Raw genomic sequence first — 17,226 nt, forward strand, 5'->3', positions numbered from 1 at the left:
AACAAAAAAAAAAGAATGGAAAAAGAGAAGCCCTAAGCTAAATCCTAAGCTGTTGGAGGAGGATCTTGCTGAGAGGTACTAGTGCCCTTGGTCTTTCTCAACTCTAGCTCAAAAGGAGTCATAACTTGCTTTCCTTTATCCGCTGTCTTTGTAGGAAGGACGTTGGGTTCCACTATCTGGTTCAAGTCCTTCTCTGCATCCACTCCTCCTTCCTTTTCTTTATTGGAACCGAAGGTTCTCGTAGGATCGTGAATTTGCCGTGGGACCATCGGAGGTAGGACAGAAGAGTTGGCTCGTGGGTAGGAGTAGCAGCAGGAGCCTCTTCAATCTCCCGTATTTCTAGGGGAAGCCAAACGTTCTCGGACTTCCTCAAATCCGAAGACTAGGGAACTCCCGCTACGTTTAAAGCTTCCCCCATACTTTTTGACAGCATTCGCGGCATAAAGCCGCGAATTCCTCTCGTCACTGTTCCTCGGTGGTCGCTACCCCTTCGTCAAAACTTGCCTCGCTTGCGCTTGAAGAGAGAGTTGGAAGGAGCCGGCTTCTTCCTTCATCGAGCGCCGCTTGTTTCTTCGCATCCGAGCACTCCCTTTGAGCTTGGGAGAGCTCTTCATTTCTTTCCTTAAGGAGTTTGCGCCGTCCTTCTATCCGGGTCTTCATGGTCTTCAAGTTTGACTCGACCCCATTCTTCTCTCTCCTCGCCCGCTAGCTCCGAGGTCGCCTTCTCGTCCTCGGCAAGGGCCGTACCTAAGGTCTTCTCGCCCACCCTAGTTTCGAGCTCAGCCCTGGCTACTTTCCGAGCGTCTTCAATAAACTTTTCAGCTACAAAGACCTCCTGAATAGCCTGTAAAAAAGCATGATGGAGTTAGGAATAACAAAAACTAATTTACTTATAAATATTGTTAAAAGGAGAAACACTTACCAGTGCTAAGTCTCTTTTTAGAGAGAGGAATAGTTGTGGTTGGCCCATCTTTTCCAAGGTCTCCATGTCCTTGGGTAGCAGAAGAGGGCGTTCTAGGACCTCGGCCAGGTGGTGGGCGTGGCCTTGTTGAACTGCCCTTATACTGGATTGGCAGGAGATAGGAGCGCCGTCCAGCCTTAGATCGAGGGACCAGGTGGCCGGTGCTCGGTGCACTATAGCCTCATCCCTGATTTCCCCAAGTTCAGCTGAACGTGCTCTACCCTTGCACTTGTCCAGCTTCTGCTGCTGGGCCGGTGGGAGTTGTTGGCGTGGTTTCTTGGGGTCTTTAGTGATCGCCCCGTCATTATCCCCCTTTCTCTTCTTCTTGGGATCCTCGGCCGGCGCTTTGGCTCGCCCAGAGGAGGAGGAGGAGGTAAAGCCGGGGGAACTTGGGACGTCCCCGTTTTCTTCTTCTCTCGCAACTTTGGCAGCCCTATTAGTGAGAAGACCCTCCATTCGTCCCATGTCTTCTACGGATTCGTCCTCGGGAAGGGCAGCTACAAACCCCGCGATTCCGCAGGCCTCGGTGGCTTCTTCCTCCTCGTCGGAAAGTACCACGAACCGGTTTCCGCGAGGTCTCTCGGTGTCTTCGAGATGGAATTGGTCTATCTCGTCGTCAAGAGTGTGTGAAGAAGACACCTCCTCTTCTCGGAACGACGCTGTTTGTGAGTGTATGGCGAGGGGGACCGCCGCTATCGGCCGGTTGTACAAAATAGTGTCGTGAGCGTCCGGAGGTCACGGCCGTCCAAAAAATGGGGCCGAGCTACGTTTATCCTCTTTCGTCTTCTGGCCGCCGGCAATAATGGCGTCCTCTATCTCCCGGAAGTCTTTGGAAAGGGGGTGTATCCTAGAATAAGATGAGCAGCCCGGAGTTGTAGGTCCGCACTAACGAATACCTCGGAGCGAAGTACTCGGTTTAGATCGGCAACGTTACGTTGACTCGCACGAGGACGCACGTGCCGCTTATCCGCAAAAAGACGTCAAAACAAACAAACCCGGTCGATTCACACAAATATTTAACGAATTTAAGTAAATACAAATACGCATTTCGTGTGTGTGTTAGGAGAAGTTGTGTTGTGGGGAGATTAATCCTATGGTGTCGCACCCGGATCCCCCCACCGAACCGGGCAATGGAGGCCGTCGTGCCGCTCCCGTACACGATCGTGTAGTCGTCCTTCATGCCTTTGTTTGATTTGGGCGTACAGAGATTAGCCTAACGGTGCTAAACCGAGATTTCATATAATAGCCTACCTTAGAGAGTTTGTGGGACTCATATAGGAACACGACATCGTGCCATGTGAGGTTTAAACTCATCTGCTCGTTTAGAGCATCTACACTACCTAAAACTCTAAAAACATTTGGAAGGCATTGGTCGGGGCACAACCGGTGGTTGCGAAGATACTCCCTCATTACGGGTTTCATTGGTAGGGTCATCCCACCCTCTATGAAGGCTATCATAGGAATGATAACCTCTCCCTCTTTCCTAGAACCAGCCACGGCCGTTGCCGGCAAGATTCTAACCCTACGTCGCCGGGAATATGGTATTTGGCTCTAAAGCCTTCCATCCCAAATGGGCGGTATCAACTAGACACTTGAATCTTCCCATTACAGGGAGACGATAGACTAAACTTTAAAAGGGAGAGTGATTGTATTGGTAGCCGAGGACTGTATCCGAGGAGAAAAGGTCAAGACTAGAGAGAGCAAGAACTTACAAAGTTGAAGGTACGGGTTTCCACGGCTTTCTGCTGGTGAAGAATGATTGTTGTTGTTTTGACGGGATTGATCCCTGATGACTTAAATGAAGGCGCAGGTTCCCGAAGCGTCACGACGTGCGAAAAGGCGGCCTCGAAAATTATGTCTGTCCCGCCTAAAATTTCGTGGAGTGAGGAGAACCGTTGGATGCCCATCTCACCGTTGAGCGTGGGAGACAAAGAGTAACTTACAGTAATAAATGCGCGCGTTTTCGAAAATGAAACCGCCAAGTGTCATCTTCTGGGACGCGAAACGATTTCCACACGTGCCGTCACTTATAAAGTGTGTAGAGCAGGTTCTCGTCGGATCAAAACCCTATTTTTCTCCTCGGATGTTGAAAATTAGAGTTTTGAGGGGCTATTGTGGGGAGTAAAAATATCTTAATAGGGATATGGGCCATTGGGCCTTGCTAAGGAAGGCCGACCTACTCTTGGGTTTAGGGCTTGTTGATACTCTAGGTCGGCCCATACGCCGAGGATCCGAGGACCGAGCCGAGGATGCTTTTCCCCTGATCGACACCAAAGAACCCGGACTTCATGGTACGGGTTAGGGAATGGCACGGTCAAGACCAATGGTTAAAGGGGTGAACCCCGAACGCCCCCGAAGCACCGTGTTGAAGAAATGTCAAAAAGAAAGGCTGCTACTTCCACATTAAAGACCCTGCACCTACCACCCTGGCTGCATTAATGGGGAAGTGACACTTGAACAGTGGAAGGGAAACTTCTAGTTACTGTTCAAAGGCACTAAGAAAAGAAATATCTAGGCTAAGGGAGGAATTGGGGCAACACGTGTATAAAGTATTAAAAAGAGGAGTATTTAAGGAGGGACCTGAAAACAGAAAGAGAGAGAACTTTTTGTAACCTAAAAAGAAAAAAGACAAAGGGTGAGATATAATATAAGAACAGCTCTCGGCTTACGTCCGAGGAGGCCCAGTTACAATATTCCTTGTTGTTTTCAATTACTTGCGATCTTTAGTTTGTCATTTAATCCTCATATACTTCTAACCTGGGTTTCAAGCCCACACTCTACAAATTCTTATTGTTTAAGGCTCATTGGGCCTGAGCCCATAACTGTTCTTGGGTCCAGGTGCAATTGTGCACTTACAACTATATATTTAACTATAATTTAATACAACTATATAAATATAGTTGCACTCTAGGCCTTATTTATAAATTATATTCCAATACTTTATTATACATGCAACCCCTTCATAAAATATTCATAGTAATACAAAATCATGAATATAGACTACCATTTTGCAGATTACTACATCTTAACTCCTTGAGTACCTGGTTTAATCCTTTAATATTATTCATCATATATTTATGAAATCCAATTTCATAAATATATACTTTAGTAACTGCTTATTAAAGTGGTTAGGCCTAACACTCTGAATAACCAAACCCATTAAACTTATCTCAATGGAATATTTTATATATCCGTTAAGAGACTATGAATTTCATCTTGAGAATATATGTTTCATCAACACTAAATGTGGCTGCCCAATATACTGAGGTTTTGATCATTGACTTTAGATCTCACTCCTGATATATCAAAGTAACTTACACCTCATGATCAGGTCCATTATTCTCTCAGGATTAAGAATTCATGTAAATATAAGTCGTGAGATTTATTATTCATTTGACAGTCGTTAGGAGAATAATAAATCTCACTGCGGTCCAGTTCAATATGTCTTAACTCTTAAAACATATCAGCATACCAACTAGAAATCTCCATTTCCATGATCAAGACAAATCATCTTAGTTGATATGTTATAGTCTTCGCAGATGAAATACCTAATTTCATTACTGACTACAAACTAAAATTCTAAGTTTACAAAGAACTTGTGATCTATTTCTTCTGTGACTAAATCACATGGATTACATATTATGCATCTCATGGAATATATGATAATGTCCCAATATTTATGTTACTATTATTTTTAAATAATAATAAAACAGTTTTATTAATCACAACATTAAGTCATATATAATGTCATACATAGCATCATATAATATGATTTAAGGGCATGCATCCTAACAGTTCGAACCCCACCAAATACATTTTAATTTTTACTCTCCTTATAACACAAAACTATGTTGTTTTATACACAAACTTAAAAAGAAAAAAAACCCTAATCTCTACATTAGATACTTCAGCCACCTCACCCTTATTCTTTTCTTTTCTTCCCTCACCTTCAACCTCTTGTTCTCTCACATGGCCTTCACTGCACAGTCCCTCCACTTCTCTGCCCCCACCACTCCTCCATTCTCAAAGCTATTAGGTTTTTCCAATTTTCTCTTTCTCTCAGCTTTTCTAGATTTTTTCACACTAAATTTGTAATTTTTAAATATTTTTGTGTTTATTTCTTTATTTCCATGAATTTTATTATTTTAATGATGTGACAAATACTTCTAAGAGATTTTTTTTTGATACAAGATAGAATTTCTACTCTAACCTAATCTAAGTGTATATTTGTGTGGAGCTCCCTACTGGAGACTTGAACTCCAGCCCTTACCCCCCACACCCCCACAAGCAATTATACTTGTAGAGTGACCACCGCACCAAGGAAGAGCAGTGGTAATACTTCTAGAAGATTTTATTACAATGATATGTTGCTAGCAATTAAAACTAGAAAAACTATTGAACCCAAAAAAAAAAAACAAAATTAAATAAAATTAAAAAAGAGAGAGATAAGTAGGTGCTCATTTAAATCAGCAATCAATCACGGATTGCTACTGAATTAATTTAATAAGATTAATAATTCAATAATTTAAAGTCAAATACAAAATTATGACACTTCATTAAAATATGTGTATCATATGGAAGAAGGTTGGTCCATTGCTTATCACTTGGTTATTCATAGGAATATCAGCTTGCTTTCTTGTTTGTGTCAGTTTTATATATTCTTGTTCACTGCATACATATCAGCTTATCTATAAAAGGCTTCTTTAGATTTTTATAAGAGAGGTATTTTCCGAATGCATTATTTTAGGTGATGAGAGAATAAATAGGAAAACACAAGTGGAATTGGAATCTTATTGGTAATTACTTCTAAAACATGTTTTAATCAAGAGGGATCTAAATTATTATTATTGTGGTGTTGATTATTGTCGCTTAACATTTTATTTAGTAGTGCTATTTGCATGACTCAAAATAATGCTAAAACTAAAATAGCTTGCCGTAAAATTTATTTGTTTATTTATTAAAATTATCTCACTTGCTTAAAATTTACCTTTGGGTTTGCAAATATATCTTACTTGCTTAAAAATTATTCTTAGGTATTCATTGGGTGATGTTACAAATGATGATGCTTGCTACCAAAAAGCCCTGGAAGTTTCAAACGATAAGTCAGCTAGAGCTAAGGTGATTCCATTTTTTGCTATCAACCTTTTTCAAATATGTTTTTTATGTGGACTTTATGTTAATATTATCGAGTTTGTTTGTCAGCAATCTCTTGCTCGTAATGCATACAATAGAGGGGACTATCAGACATGTAAAATCCTTTGGGAAGTTTCCTCTAATGGCTTCTACTATATGATTTTTGTTATTTAGTACTGATGATAATATGTGTACTTCATGGCTGATTTGGTTTTACAAAAATTTCGTTATGATTATAATGTTTCATGGAATCTACGATGGCCTTGAATTCTTTGTATCCATATGGTTGGTTTGCCTTTGGGGCTGCTGGTTTGAAGGTGACTTATGTGATTTGCATTGTGTTAAATTCTCTATTTAAGGGATTTTTCCTTGCATTATATTCTTCAATTTATTTGAAATTTTTGAATCTATTGCTAAATAATTTGTTACAAGCTAGAGATGTTCAGAAGGCTCTGGATGGATTTACTCATGCTGTTCAACTTGATCCTGATAACGGGGAGGCTTGGAACAATATTGCTTGTTTGTATGCACCCTTTGCTATGAGTTATCTGGCAATCTTTCCATCCTGAAATATACTGCCTTTTTTTTTTTTTTTTTTTTTTTTTCAATACAGTGCTAATATCTTTTATCGAATATTTACATAAAATTTCCTACTTCAATCAGACAACCCTTTTTTCTTTTTTGAAAATTATCATTAGATTTTTGATAAGTAGGTTTTTTGAAAATTATAATGGCCTCCCTCCTTGTATGGAATATTACAATGGCCTTTGTTGTCACAACAAAAAGGGTCAATGGTGTCAATAACAGGATTTTTATTTTCTAAAGAAGAAACTATCCTTTTTTTTTTTTTGCCTTCTTTTACTCAAAAGGATAGTATTCTTGCTATTGCATAGTCTAGCTTATAAAACAGGAAGGGGGGTTATTGTAATGTCACAAAACCTCATGAGATTAGAACTTTTACCATTGAGCTCTAATTGTATGTTTAAGGAATTTTAATTTTGTGTCTTTGTGAAGGATATTTTATTTTGGAGAATTATGGATGTAATAAAAGTTTATGAGAAATTTAGACTCAATAGAAATGGATTGTTTTTGTTGGAACCTCCTTTGGGTCAGAAGAATTCATTATCGTTGTGGTTGGGAAGATTTTACTTTATATATAGGTCAGAAAATTTGAGGATTCTAGCGCTCTATGCACTGATTGGGTTTGGGGTGTGACAATAATATCGTGCTTGTGTGAATGCTTATGAAATGTTGTCCATTGTGCCATGGCTTGCATGTTGTCCATCTTAAAGTTTTGTTGTTCAGCTAGTTTTTTATTTGATTCTCCTGATTGTCGTACATATAATATTTCTGGATTGTTGTTATAGTACAAAACACAAATTATAGAAGTGGCATATATACGTATATATCCAATGCATTTGCCATCTGGCCAGGAAAATTAAAAAAAAAAAAAAAAAAACTATAGCTGCGTTTTTAAAACGCGGCTATAGTTGTCCCATATAGCCGCTTTTAATAAACGTGGCTAGAGTATGTCCTATAATTGCGGTTCTAAAAATGCGGCTATAAACCCCTTAGGCCTATAGTTACAGGTTCTAGGCCACGGCTAAAAAAAACACGGCTATAGGCTGAATTGTACTATAGCCACATTTTCAGGAGCTATAGCTGCGTTTTAAAAACGTGGCTATAAGACTTTTTTTTTTTTTTTGTAGTGACATACATACATACATACATACATACATATATATATATATATATATATATATATATTCATGATTTTTTCTTTTTATAATTGTGATGTGCATATGGAACATGTATATTTTTTAGGTGAAAATGCACTTTTGGTCCCTACATTTTGGGTCAATTCCCATTTTGGTCCCAAAATTGATTTCTTTGCTAATGTCATCCCTAAAAAAAGAAAATCGTTTGTAAAATGGTCCTTTTTGTCTGGCTAGAAACGGAGAAATCCTACGTGGCTAACGGAATGCCATGTTTGCTGACGTGGCTATTAAAATATTATTAAAAAAAATTATTTAGCATATTTAAATGCCATGTCAGCATTTTAATTTTTTTTTTAAATAAAGCCATGTCAGAAATTTTATATAAAAAAGAAATTAAATTAAAAAAAAACCTTAAATCTAATTTAATTAAAAAAAACCACTTATTTCTCAAAAAAAAAAACTAGTTGTTATTCGTGTTCTTCCCCATCAAACCCAAGAAGAACTCAAACCCAACAACCAAAGAACAAACACAAACCAACACCTATCATCCCATAGCAAAGGAGCTATTTCAATTTAGGCTTATTCTTATCTCTCCTCTCTCACTTCTTTTCTTTGCTCTCTCTTCTTTCCCTCTGTTCTCTGTTCTCGCCGAGACCCAAACCCACCAACCCAGCACCCAACGTCACAGAGGCTTCTTCTTCTCTCCCTCTTTTCTCTATTCTCGCCAAGACCCAAACCCACCAACCCAGCACCCAATGTTGCAAAGGCTTGTTCTTCTCTCCCTCTTTCTCTGTTCTTTGTTCTCTCTTCGTGGGTCTGCGTGGATTGAAGGAGTTGTGAGCGTGGATCGAATGGTGGATCAAAGCGTGGGTCTGATTGTTCATGGGTCGGAGCGTGGATCGTAGGAGTCGTGGTCCGATTTGGTTGATTTGGTTTGTGGGTTTTTTTTTTCTTCTTTTTTTCTTGCTGTGGATGGTGGTGATTTCTTGAGAAGTGGTGGAGGAAGAAGTGGTGATTTCTTGTTGTGGTTGATTTTTTTTTTTTTCTATTGTTGTGGTTTGGGGTTGTGGCTGGTGGTCGACGGTGGAAGTGGTGGTCAAATTTGTGGGTTTGGCCGTGTAGTGTGCTGTTGGTTTGGGTTTTTGTTTTTGTTTTGGTTGCTGGGTTTGTTTTCTGGGCATGTGGGTTTGAGTTCTTCCTGGGTTTGATGGGGAAGAACACGAAGAACATTGAACACCAAGTTTTTTTTTTTTTTTTTTTTTTGAGAAACAAGTTTTTTTTTAATTAAATTAGATTTAAGGTTTTTTTTTTAATTTAATTTCTTTTTTATATAAATTTTCTGACGTGGCTTTATTTAAAAAAAATTAAAATGCTGACATGGCATTTAAATATGCCAAATAATCTTTTTTTATAATATTTTAATAGTCACGTCAGCGCCACATCAGCAAACAGGGCATTCTGTTAGCCACGTAGGATTTCTCCGTTTCTAGCCTGACGGAAAGGACTATTTTAAAAACGATTTTCTTTTTTTTTAGGATGACATTAGCAAAGAAATCAATTTTTGGACCGAAATGAGAATTAACCCAAAATGTAGGGACCAAAAATGCATTTTCACCTATTTTTTTAAAATATTTTAATTCAAAAAATTATTAATTATTACACCTTTTGTTTTGAGAAACTATTAATTATTACACCTACTATGTTTTTTTTTTTTTTTTTTTTTGACAAAGAACCCAGTAAGGTCCATGTAAAATCAGATTTTTTTTTAAACATACAAAATACATGTGGCTTTATAGTTTTTCATGGTCTTAAACACAAGATCTCATACTCCACCTAGAACTAATAAAGAGAGGAAGCTCATAGAATTATTCGTACACCTTCCTCTCATATGAATTATTCAATTTATAATGGAATCTGCTATTAATGTAGGTAGACAATAATTTTCCTCATTCAATAATATAAGTTGATTTTTTTGGTAACCTGCTATACTCCTTGTTGCTGAAGTACCGATCTGCAAATGGTCTCAACTGGTGATTGATCTCATGTGTAACAGACTCGAAAATTCTCATAATTCCAGAAACCACAACCGAATCAGACTTATTTCCTAGGAGCAGTATAAATTTATCCAATTTCTCATTCATGGCATCTATAAGTAAAACAGGTAATAAGTTGGAAAAAAAAATGTGTTTGATATCTAAATGTTGAGAATAAAGGTGAATTTCTAATTTTCAAATTATATACACTTGGTTCGTACCAGAATTTCTCCATATTTCAATCCAAGGAAAAGATGACAGAAGAGAAAAAAACAAGGTAATCTTTTCATTTGTGGTTGACAGGAGAGGAGAGAAAAAGACGGCAAAAATGAGAGAAACTCATATCATTCACACCCACAATTTGTGTCTGCCCAATTTGAACGGAAATTGAGAGAAAACTTCACAAGTTGATTATTTGTTATTCTCTCTATTTCATTAGGACATGAAAGTAAAATTAATAATTATTTTTCTTTCAATTTCTCTTTTCTTTTGCAAGCTAAACAGAGGAAGATAAATACGTTCAACATTTTATCCTTTCATCTTTAGTCCCAAAAAAATACAACGGACTTGGATTAGTCAAAGGAATAAGTCTATTGCTATAAGTCTTTAATAATGGCTAAAGAAATAGTCATTTTATTAATAAGAAGACTTAATTGGGTCCACTGTCTCGTTACATTAAACCTATCTAAATGATGACAGTTGGAACCAATTCTCACTCTAATTAGAAAAACACAAAAAAGTGGGCACAGTTGTAGCTTTAATTTCAATTTTCAAGCGCATACTAGTTGAATTTCTTCTTTTTTTTTTTTAAATAAACAAAAATACAAAAAGTAAAAGTAAACCGGACCGGACTGGCCGGTTTAACCGGAAACCGAACCTTAATTTGGTCCGATTATTATTAAAAATCGAAAATGAAGGAAAACGCGGTAAAACCGAAAAAACCGCCGGTTAAATGAAAAAACCGAAAACCGGTACGATTAAACCGGTTCTACGCTGCTTTGTCGATTAACGCTTCAGCCACTGTGTTTCTGACAAAAAATTAAAAGAATAAGAGATTTTGTTTCAAATTTAAGAAAACGAGAGATTTTGCCTTCGAAGATACTGTTAACTATAAAGCTGTGAAGCCTAGCTAAGACATTAGATTTACTATGAATACGTTTGGATTCAGCGTTTTCCAGCTGCGTCCACGTTTTTTTTTTTTTTTTTTTTCAACGCGTGTTTGTTACTGTTATTGGCCATAAACAGTGATTTTAGGCCAATGAACAGTAACTTCTGGAATGAACAGTATTTTTTGCCCATTTAAAAATTATTTTGCTACAATGTTTTCAGTTTTCAGCAATAAGTTCTACCCAAACGGACTCTATATATAAGTTGACACAGTTGAGAAAGAACCGAGGAAGCCCAAACCAAAGAGATGCAGGTACAATGTCAATCTGTCCGCTTCAGTTTAAGAGTTTTTGTTGCTGCTCTTGTAGACTTGCTCATGCACTGATGCACATATATTGACGAGAGAGAGAGAGAGAGAGTATTGAAGGCAAAGACCAAAGAGATGAAATATTAGAAAAAAGTAAAAAGAAGAAACTAGTTCAGAGCTGCACTGATGCCCATACATTGACGAGAGAGAGAGAGAGAGAGTACCGAAGCAAAGAGATGGAAAATTAGAAAAAAGGAAAAAGAGAAACTAGTTCAGAGCTTTTAAATAAAGATATGGATGTATGATTTCAAAACATGTGGTAGGAGAAGTTTCAACGTGTAAAGGTAGGTATAGGATATGTGGTGGAAAAGAAATATCAAGTTAAGGATATTGTTACTCAACCGGTGACTTTTTGTTATGTGAAAAATGAAAGAATAATTAAAATAATTTTTGTAGTGGGCTTGACATGAGTTTCAAATTAAGGGATGATATGTACCCAAAATTTTTATAATAAATTATAGGTAATTAATTATTATTGGTTCAAATTTAAACTTAACATTAAAATTATTTTTTTGTCGTAATAATAATAACTAGTAATAGTAAGATTTTATTGTAAAAATATTATGAAAATATTGTGGACATTATTTCTTAATGTTTTACTGTTATTTAATTTATAGTTATAAAATTATTTATTTATTTATGTTTTATAATTATTAATTAATTATTTATGACATCATCGGTTCAACCATCGGTCTAATTATAAAATCGAAAATCACTCTCTATTTCAGTTCTTTGACTGTACCAGTTTTTAAAATCATGAGATACATTTATTTGGCATGTATTATTTTTGCCAACTTATTTCACTATTCAATTCATTTTTACTAATATTCATAGGTCCCATTGTACTTTTTGGTATTATTAATGAATCTTACCGTATTATTTTAGTTAACTTATACCTTTATCTACATTATTTTTAACAAAAAGTTTTCAGTTTCAACAAAATAAGTGAATTCCAAACTCTTATGGCACCTGTTAGACCCACATTTAGCATTGGTTTTTTTTGTTTTAGATAGAAACTATTATACATTTATTTACACATAAATGAAAAAGTGACTGAAACTTTAATTTGACATCACGATTTTTAAAAAATGCTTTATGTAATATATTTGAAAAATATTACATGTACATCTATTTTTTGGGAAAGTAAAAAAATTATGTGCAATCCTAAAATTGTGATTTGTACTCGATGTTCTAAACTATATATAGGCCTAACCCGACTTGGTTGTCTTTTTCTCTTATTAATTTCTTAATTCCTAAAACTGTAATTTAACTCAATAAGTAATTTTGATATTGGGGTTAACAATATATATACCCTGTAGAATTTGACGCTTTTAGTTTCGGCAGATGTTGGTACAATACTAGCTAGGGTCATCATTAATGGTGTTTTATAAACTTTGTACAGAATTATGAAGGAAAAACGTTATCCAGTTGATCAGAAGCTAAGCCGGTTATCCTTCAGCGGACCTTTTTGATCGTTTGCAAGATTTCATTGGTAGAAAATAAATTAACTTTAAAGTCTTGCTTCAACACTAGAACCATTAATTTTTCTTAACTATTTTTGGGTTTTACTTTTTTGGGTTGAAAGTGCAAAATTGTTTACTTTTTTTTTTTTTTTTGGCATCTGAGATTCTGAATGAATTCTGGGAAACATTCAGATATCAAATTTACCACAAAAAACTTCATTGTTCATATAAACTACAGAGAAGTTTCTGATACACCAAAATCCATAGACTTAATGTCTAGGAAGTTGATATCCTAAATATTTAGACTCAGAATCAAGTTCGATGAAGTGATGAACCTTCTTTGTTCGTGTCACGAAATATCTCAAAAGAAAATATTCTTAATATTACAGGTAACTTACATTTTAATCCTATTTTTTTCTTCGAAAGTTTCAAATTAAAAACTAAATTTAAGTCCTATAGTTCCACAAGTTCAAGTCCTATAAACTACAGAGAAGTTTCATATAAACTACAGAGAAACTACAGAGAAGTTTCTTGACGTATTTTTTTCTTCGAAAGTTACAATAACACTAAATTCAAGTCCTATAGTTCCACAAGTTTCAAATAAATCGTATCAATATATTTGCAGTCTATTAAATATTTTTTCACACTTCTTTTACACACACTCTTATAAATAATATATACAATTGCTTAAGCTAATATACACATTTTAATATGTAAAAAGGTGATGTCCACACAGGGTGACCTAGGCCTAAAGGCCCTACTAGAGAAAGGCCCTAAATGTAAGGCAACAAGGTTTAAATTTTTTTTTTTTTTTAGTTGAGATATTTTCCTCCACATTTTAGAAAGCTAAAAAACTTGAGTAACTTTGGAAATATGTAATACAAATTGTTTTAAGAGTAATAAAAATTTAAATACTTAAGTTTTACAAATAGATTACAAGAAGTACTATAAAACAAACATGAAAATGCTAGAGATACTATAATTGTTTTTTAGAGAGAGAGTTTCATCATAAGACATTTACTCTTGCTGATTGTCATTTACAATAAACCAAGATACCAATTGATTTTTGATGTAAACGATAATAGAACTCTAAATCTATTATTCAACGATAAGAGATTTTACCAATTAAATTAATTAGAAGCCACTGATACTATAAATTTACTACATAACATTTACAAATTGATGTAACAATAAATATGATTAATAGACTTCAATACTCTAATAAATGCATTTTTCAATCACATTTTATAATTGGTGATACGTCTTATTGTAAGTCTCAAGTTGTAAAATTTGTAATATTTAGCTCTAGCAACATTCAAATACTCTTGTAATTTTTTTTTTCTTGAGAATCAACTAATGTAATATCTTCTTCAAGTGCAACCAATCATATTTATTATCACATCATGTGTAAACTTTTTTTGTAATATAATTTGTTATAACTTTAGCATTGAGGAAAAAAAATGGATTAATAGAAATCTAATTCAATCACCATAAATTGAATTAGTCATTTTTAAAAGTAAGAATAATGGTCAAGACCTTATGGCCCAATTGACATATTCTCATGCATGAAATACTTGGGGGTTTAGGGGGAAGAGTTTGAGCAGTAGAATTGATAGCATATTAATGTATATATGTTTTGTCAATTGTGTGTTTAAAATGTGAAAAATTGATGCGAAGTAAATTGTGTGAGAGGTTGATTACCCTATATTTAAATCTTAAACTTTGATTTGGAGGTTTGAGTGAAGGGTTTAATTATGCGAATTTATAAATTTATGGTTCCATTTAAAACCAGGGAAATTAAAAAATTCAATTTGTAATAATTATAAACTTTAGGGTTTAGTTTGAATATAAGGTTTGATTTTTAAATGACGTAAAGCACACGCTTTAATTGACCTTAAGCGATCATCGTCTCTTTAGACCAAGCTTAAGGGTCCGTTTAGATGTAACTGAAACTGAAAACTGAAAAACACTGTAGCAAAATAATTTTTTAATATGTGAATAGTACTGTGGGACCTATTTTTAATGAAAAAGTTGTTAAAAAATAAAATTTGTGAGTCCGTAAACAGTGATACGCATTGTTCACAAGAAAAGTCAAATTTTTTGGCTCAAAAAAAAAAAAAAAAAAGGAAATGCAAAACGTGCTTCCCAAACGCACACTAATACTATGGGTCTGTTTGGATAGAACTTATTGCTGAAAACTGAAAACACTGTAGCAAAATAATTTTTAAATGTGTAAAAAATTACTGTTTACTCTTTTCTTACTGTTTATATGCCTTAGTGCACTGTTCATGTCCCATGAACAGTGCACTAAGCGCTGGTCTTTAAAAAAAAAAATGCGAAATGCTTTAGACGCAGACGCAGACGTGTATCCAAACCCTCTCTATATATTTTTACTTTCCAAAGCCAGAGGGACTAACCTCTAAATTTTGTCCTTCCTAAAAAAAAAAAAAAAAAAAAAAAACCCTCTAAATTTGTCTTCAAAACTCCTACTTGTTTGCAGAAGATGGTGGCACATGATGTTCAACAACCAGGTTATTGTGGATATTCACATTCTGGGTATGCAGTTCCGCCTCCATATCCAGCGTATTGGCACGCAGCTCCGCCAACATATCTAGCGTATGGGCACGCAGCTCAGCCACCATATCCATCGTATGGGCACGCGGCTCAGCCAACATATCCACTGTATGGGCACGCGGCTCAGCCATCATATCCAGCGTATGGGAACGCAGCTCAGCCACCATATGGGCAAGCAGTTACGCCAACATTTTTATCGTATGCGCACACAGTTCAGTCACCATATCCAACGTATGGGTACACAGCTCAGCCATCATATCCACCGTATGTGCACGCAGGGCCCGCAGCTCAGCCACCATATGGGCAAGCAGCTTGGCCGTATGGGCACGCAGCTCCGCAGATGCAGCCTCAGCAGAAGCCTAACAGCATTTTTTCTCAGTTGGGGATAGGGGCCGCAGTTGGATTTATAAGTGGGGCTGCCCAGGCGGGAATTGGTGCTCTTTTTTCTGGCTAAACAGCTTGAAATCTAATTTCCTGGCTGCCCTTCATGTAGTAAGTGTGAAAATCTTTGTATCTAAAGGGCTACATGCTACATATGTATCATTTTTTAAGCACGAGTAAACATAAATGCTTTGTAAGGTATCTACAAAATCAAACACTTTTCAACCCATGATTGAAATGATATTTTTATTTTGATAAAATTTTAGCACGAGTAAGTTTTGCGCTAATTAGGGTTAATCGATGAAATTCTTCTCCACTTGCTCGTGTGTTAAGATATATTTGATGAGATTTTTTATTATTAGTTTTTTTATTTAATAATTAAGAAAATGAGCTCATAGGTGTATTTACTTTCTTGACCCACTTGAACCTTACTCAATGAATTTTTCATCTATATTAGTTAATGTGTTTGACTGATTTATTTTAGAAAAAAAAATTCCAGTTCATTAATTTTGAGAAAAAAGAAGAAAAATAATTTTTTTTAAGAATAGTTATCAGTATTCTAATCCAAATATTGGGAATAAAACTCCCAATCATGGGCATAATAGTTATCAATATCCTGATCCGGATATTAGAATATTAAGATCCTAATATCCTATATCTCTAAAATGTCTAGAATCTCACTAAGATTTCTACTAAAGTGAAATCTACGTGGAATACCAATTTGGATCTTAAGATCCCAATCCCATAACAATACTAAAGATTTTATACTATAAAGGAAAATTCAATTTTTTTTTGCTTATTTCAAGCCTCCAAATGAAGTCCAAAGACCTCAAACTAATAAAAAAAAAGTAATAAACAAGTTAGGTCAGTGACCTTAATCTAAATTGATAATATATATATATATATATATATATATATATATATATATATATATATATATATATATATATATAACGTGTCAGTTGTCATCTAAATAGAATAAAGACGAGAAGAGAGGAGACTAAACTACTAGAGGGTAGAAGGCAAGTACTTAGTACCATATATTTAGTTCACAGCCGATCCCAAGTCCTAGAAAAGGAGGAGGGTTGCGTAAGTTCACGGCTAAGGTAAAATTAGTCATTTTATTAGGAATAAACTATATATAAATGGTGGTTGTTGTATAGCGGTGGCTCTAAGAATTTTATTTACGGTGATCAATAAGAAATTTAAATTATCACAATATTTTTCTTGGTACCGTTTTTTAAGGAAAGATGAATTAAAAATTATTTTTATTGAATAAGTTGAACGAACTATAAATTTTATCTTTTTGTTTTATAATAGGTTTTTTGTTTAATAATTTTTTCACTTGCTATTGTTTGGTCTTGTATTGTTTTTGTTTGGTTTGTGTTTGTTGTTATTTGGGCTAATATTTTTTGTTGTTATTTAAGCTTAAAAAAAAGGATTAAGAATTATGTTTGGGGGTAATATTTTGGAGTAATGTTACGTTTAC

The 17,226-nt window shown here is 35.2% G+C and overlaps 1 protein-coding gene across 1 annotated transcript in view; it reads left to right on the forward strand.

Annotated features, from left to right (window-relative positions):
• The window catches only part of LOC142627734 (uncharacterized), a 52,924-nt gene extending 36,977 nt beyond the window's left edge, over positions 1-15,947 (forward strand). The window contains exons 2-3 of the mRNA XM_075801598.1: positions 15,355-15,534; positions 15,649-15,947. Coding sequence (XP_075657713.1) covers positions 15,355-15,534; positions 15,649-15,810 — 342 coding nt within the window. The 3' untranslated portion in view covers positions 15,811-15,947. The remainder of the gene's footprint in view (positions 1-15,354; positions 15,535-15,648) is intronic.
• The last annotated feature ends 1,279 nt before the right edge of the window (positions 15,948-17,226 follow it).

Source organism: Castanea sativa, chromosome 3 (genome assembly GCF_040712315.1).
Source record: "Castanea sativa cultivar Marrone di Chiusa Pesio chromosome 3, ASM4071231v1".
NCBI classification, from domain to species: Eukaryota; Viridiplantae; Streptophyta; class Magnoliopsida; order Fagales; family Fagaceae; genus Castanea; species Castanea sativa.